General features: G+C 34.6%; 1 protein-coding gene across 3 annotated transcripts in view; it reads left to right on the top strand.

Moving 5' to 3' along the window:
* The window catches only part of LOC110445999 (cAMP-dependent protein kinase regulatory subunit), a 156,976-nt gene extending 152,472 nt beyond the window's left edge, over positions 1-4,504 (top strand). For all 3 annotated transcript variants that reach the window (XM_021490928.1, XM_021490926.1, XM_021490927.1), the window contains exons 9-11: positions 945-1,066; positions 3,213-3,294; positions 4,258-4,504. In XM_021490928.1, coding sequence (XP_021346603.1) covers positions 945-1,066; positions 3,213-3,294; positions 4,258-4,430 — 377 coding nt within the window. In that variant the 3' untranslated portion in view covers positions 4,431-4,504. The remainder of the gene's footprint in view (positions 1-944; positions 1,067-3,212; positions 3,295-4,257) is intronic.
* The last annotated feature ends 1,268 nt before the right edge of the window (positions 4,505-5,772 follow it).

Raw genomic sequence — 5,772 nt, 5'->3', positions numbered from 1 at the left:
GGATAGAGCCGAACAAAGTTTGAGAATGAAAATGACCTTGACCTTCTTTTAAGGTCACATGAGGCAGATATGTCAAACACTTTAAACGACTTCTTCTGAAGAACTGGTAGTTATAAAATCTTAATATTTGGCAGGTGGCTTCCTGGGAAAGAGCCAAACAAAGTTTGTGAATGAAAATGACCTTGACCTACTTTCAAGGTCACAGCGTTCAAATATGTCAAACAGTTCAAACAGCTTCTACTGAAGAATTAAAAGGCATAAAATTGTAATATTTGACTGGTGACTTCCTGGGATAGAGCTCACCAAAGTTTGCGAATGAAAATGACCTCAACCTACTTTAGAGGTCACAGAGGTCAACAACATTTGTATGGATTTGTTCTTGAGAACTAAAAGGAATGGATTCATAAGATTTGCCTGGTAGCTTTTTGGAATAGAGCTAACCAATTTGAGAAGGAAAATGACATTGACCTACTTACAAGATCACGGAAAAATATGTCAAGCAACTTCTGAAGAAGAATCAAAAAGCATAGAATCTTATAATAATATTTTGCTGGTAGTTTCAACAGATGGAGCCAACAAAGTTTGCGCGGGAAATATTGATAGTGCAATATAATATTCAATGAGAATATTTTGCTATGACTGCTTAAATATTCAGGTGAGCGATACAGGCCCTCTTGGGCCTCTTGTTAAATTTGAGATAGAAATTCCATCCTTAGGTGTGGAACCTTGGGCTATAACCTTGGTGTAGCCACAATTCTGACACAAAATTCTACACCATGCTGATGGAAGTTTGATATCTCATAACTAGATATGTTACCTTTCATGAAACATTTCCTTGTGTGTTGGCATATTTAACTGACTTGCATGTATCCATCAACTAACTTAACATAACTGGCCTGTTTTTTCAGGAAACATTTTTATCAGCCTCATTTTTTTGTTACCAGAAAATCTAGACAAATGGGAGCGCCTGACGGTAGCAGACTCACTGGAGCCCGTGGAGTTCGAGGATGGCCAGGAAATAGTGAGACAGGGAGAACCTGGTGAAGACTTCTTCATCATCACAGAGGTGAGCTGCCACAGTTTCTTCCCCTGTACTCAGTCACAGGAGTTCTCTCCCCTGTACTCAGTCACAGGAGTTCTCTCCCTTGTGCTGTGTCATGCATTTGTGTTTCTTCAGGAAAAGTCAAAAAGTGTTGGGAACCATCATTCTCCAAATTAAATAATTGTCAGGAATCCTTTAATCCAGTCAGTATTGTAAATGTCAAAGTACAGGTTCTGTACAGTGTAGAGGGAACACAGTAATTATATGTGGTAGGAATGTACTAAATACTGTTATACTGGTGACAGTAGACCTGCATTTTACTTACTCAGATAGTTCCTATGTAAATTCAGTCTGTCCTTACAAGTAATTTTTCACATAACTACTAAAATTAATATATCCCCAATGGCACCTGGAGTATCTCCATATAATACCCTAGAAACATATTTACTCCCACGAAACAACCTAGAAACATGTTCATACTTACATAACACTTTAGAATTTAGAAACTTTCTGGGCTTTTATGCAGGTGTAAACATAATTCCATGTTTCAATGTAGGTGTAAACATGATTCTTTGGTGTAATGTGGGTGTAAACATGATTATTTGGTGTAATATGGGTGTAAACATGATTATTTGGTGTAATGTGGGTGTAAACATGATTCTTTGGTGTAATGTGGTGTAAACATATTTATTTGGTGTAATGTGGGTGTAAACATGATTATTTGGTGTAATGTGGTGTAAACATGATTCTTTGGTGTAATGTGGGTGTAAACATGATTATTTGGTGTAAAATGGGGGTAAACATGATTATTTGGTGTAATGTGGGTGTAAACATGATTCTTTGGTGTAATGTGGTGTAAACATGACTATTTGGTGTAATGTGGGTGTAAACATGATTATTTGGTGTAATGTGGGTGTAAACATGATTATTTGGTGTAATGTGGGTGTAAACATGATTATTTGGTGTAATGTGGGTGTAAACATGATTATTTGGTGTAATGTGGGTGTAAACATGATTATTTGGTGTAATGTGGGTGTAAACATGATTATTTGGTGTAATGTGGGTGTAAACATGATTATTTGGTGTAATGTGGGTGTAAACATGATTATTTGGTGTAATGTGGGTGTAAACATGATTATTTGGTGTAATGTGGGTGTAAACATGATTATTTGGTGTAATGTGGGTGTAAACATGATTATTTGGTGTAATGTGGGTGTAAACATGATTATTTGGTGTAATGTGGGTGTAAACATGATTATTTGGTGTAATGTGGGTGTAAACATGATTATTTGGTGTAATGTGGGTGTAAACATGATTATTTGGTGTAATGTGGGTGTAAACATGATTATTTGGTGTAATGTGGGTGTAAACATGATTATTTGGTGTAAAGTGGGTGTAAACATGATTATTTGGTGTAATGTGGTGTAAACATGACTATTTGGTGTAATGTGGGTGTAAACATGATTATTTGGTGTAAAGTGGGTGTAAACATGATTATTTGTTGTATTGTGTGTAAACATATTCTTTGGTGTAATGTGCGTGTAAACATGATTATTTGGTGTAAAGTGGGTGTAAACATGATTATTTGGTGTAATGTGGTGTAAACATGATTATTTGGTGTAATGTGGGTGTAAACATGATTATTTGGTGTAAAGTGGGTGTAAACATGATTATTTGTTGTATTGTGTGTAAACATATTCTTTGGTGTAATGTGCGTGTAAACATGATTATTTGGTGTAAAGTGGGTGTAAACATGATTATTTGGTGTAATGTGGTGTAAACATGATTATTTGGTGTAATGTTGGTGTAAACATGATTATTCGGTGTAATGTGGGTGTAAACATGATTATTTGGTGTAATGTGGTATAAAAATGGTAACTCATTCATGAAGCTTATATATCCAATTAAAAAAATAGAAAAGTGACAAATATTTGAAAACATAAAAACCATGCATCACTCTTCGTACTACTAGTATATTAACTTTAAATACAATGATTATTTTGTTTTTCATGGTCTCTGTAACTTTACGAGAATCAAGTTTAATGGAGTATTTTTTCGATTTTTAGAAGTTTATTTTTTTTTTCTCTCATTCACAAATTTTGTTTTGTGTTGCTTTTTGGGAATGCTGCTGCAGAATTTGGTTTAATATAGTATTGTGTTTCTTTTTCAGGGCCAAGCAGCTGTACTTCAGCGGAGAGCGGAGAATGAGGAGGCGGTAGAAGTTGGCAGGCTGGCACAGTCAGACTATTTCGGTATGAGGATCTCATTTTATTTTTTATTTTTTTTATTATTTCAATATCTTTTTATATATCGAAGACGGGGACGTATTATGTTATCACGTGGGCGGGCGGGCAGGCCGACTTGCCGAAACAGTGTCCGCTCGATATCTCGAGTAATTATTAACGGATTAACTTCAAACTTCACAACAAGGTTAATTACCATGAAACCACGGACAAGTTTGATAACCGCCATTATCCAACCGTAATTACTGGAGTTATTACCCTTGGTTTCATTAATGCGATGCATGCGTTCCATGATGTTGTATTGCACTCATTGATCTACCAGTTATGTTGAATGATTTCTCTTTTAATATCAATTACTCACAAATACTTCATATATTTCAATCATACAAACAACTGCTCATTCAATGTGTGACGGGCGTATTATATACCGCTTGCGGTAACCTTGTTTAGTGATAACATTGATCTACACATCATTTCATATAATTTTCATGTACACTTGTTATCATGATGATATAAATAAACATAATCTATATATTCATAGGTCTGATGTATTATACTAAAAGGCTAAACAAATGTATATTTAAGAGCATCCTTCCTTTAGACATTTCCTATCATCTACTACATCTGAGATTAAGTAGGACTTCTTACAATTGAATGGTATATTTCACAATGGGAGTTTTTTAAAAAGATAAAAAATATGAACAATATTCACAAGTGATTTAACAGAACCACATATTTTCAAGTAAGGATCAATTTATTAATATAATAGCATTATGAACCATGGATCACTTTATAAAATAGCACTACACTGTCCTTCACTCAAGAACTAGTGTTTCTACAAACTGGAGTTATCATCTCACAACCTGACCAAAATCGAAAACTATACCTTAATTTAGCTGTAGCTACATAATGTAACTCTGTTTTATAGTCTTTATGAATACCAATTCTAACTGTGTTTTTCTTTGTCCACAGGTGAGATTGCTTTGCTGCTGGATCGACCTCGCGCAGCCACTGTGGTGGCGCGAGGTAAGCTTAAGTGTGTCAAGCTTGACCGCACTCGATTTGAGCGTGTACTAGGGCCATGTTCAGACCTCCTCAAGCGAAATGTGTCGCAATACAACAGTTTTGTGTCATTGTCTGTGTGAACTAGCCAAATATATGTGTGTTCTGACATCAACAAAAACCTAATCAGAATTGAAAATACCAGATTGGACTGTGGACAGAAAGTAGACAAGCAGGCAGGGACCTGATAGCCGTCGCATGTTACAGACTCCACATCTCAGTTTTATCTTTGATGATACACCAAAAACGTGAATTTATGGTAGAAATCAGGTTCAAATCAGTAAAAGAAATCTGATCAATATTTCATAACAGTTTAAAGAACTGATGTAAATGGTTTTAGCTTCTATAGAAATGTCCTGGAACTGAGGAGTAGGAATCAGGTAGTGTCCCTTGTGTTAGTACCATACTTGTGCTGCCATTATTAAGACTTGTGTTTGTGATGACGTGAGGATATTATGTCGGAGAGGAAAACACTGCTCATCATTGTCTACTAACCTAATGATAGCTTCTGTTCTCTCAGTAACAGTTTCGCAGTAACAGACGTATTTTGCTTTCGTTAGAGCAATGTGTATGTTTCAGTTAAACAGTTATAATCTGGAGGCCACAATATATACACTCTTGCCACTGGAGACTGCTGATCTCAAAATCATTTATTGAATATAAATACATGTACATGGATATTTAATGTTGATACATTACTATAACAGTATTGAAACAATGTTGACATGGCAGAGAAAAGATGTTAAAACCATGTTAATAAATTAGTGATAGGATATAAAACCATGTTGATACAGAAGGGATACAATATTAAAACCATGTTGATACAGAAGGGATAAAATATTAAAACCATGTCGATACACTAGTTATATATATAAAAAGATAAAATACACAAACGAAACAAAATTAAATCCATGTCGATACATTGTATTGTCAGATATATCAATTACATATAAAGTATAATGTATAGATATATTTATGGGTCAAATACTTTGTTGAAGGAGGAAGGAATGTTTTGGAACTGGATTAGTCAGGGCATCTTGACCAGATAGTTGATTTGGTCAGAGCGCTGGTCCAGAGTTTGGATGTCCTGGGTTCAAATACTGGTTTCAAATACATCTTTCTATTTGGTACATATAGATACGTTATCTATATAATGTTTCAGATACATGTAGATACATTGAAATGTAGTGTGCAGCAATAAAAAGAAGGTACAATATGTAGACACCCTGATACACCAAAGATCAATATAACATAAATATAGTATTGATTTACACTAATACAATCTAGATATAATTCTATCACAACAACAAACAACCATTATTGGGTATATGAATCAGACACAAGTCTTGATGCAACATATACATTATTGATACAATGTTTATACATTATTGATACAATGTTTATACATTATTGATACAATGTTTT

The sequence above is a fragment of the Mizuhopecten yessoensis genome, unplaced genomic scaffold (genome assembly GCF_002113885.1).
Source record: "Mizuhopecten yessoensis strain PY_sf001 unplaced genomic scaffold, ASM211388v2 scaffold2441, whole genome shotgun sequence".
NCBI lineage: Eukaryota > Metazoa > Mollusca > Bivalvia > Pectinida > Pectinidae > Mizuhopecten > Mizuhopecten yessoensis.
The sequence above is the reverse complement of the archived record's forward strand: the minus strand, read 5'-3'. Positions and strand labels throughout refer to the sequence as shown.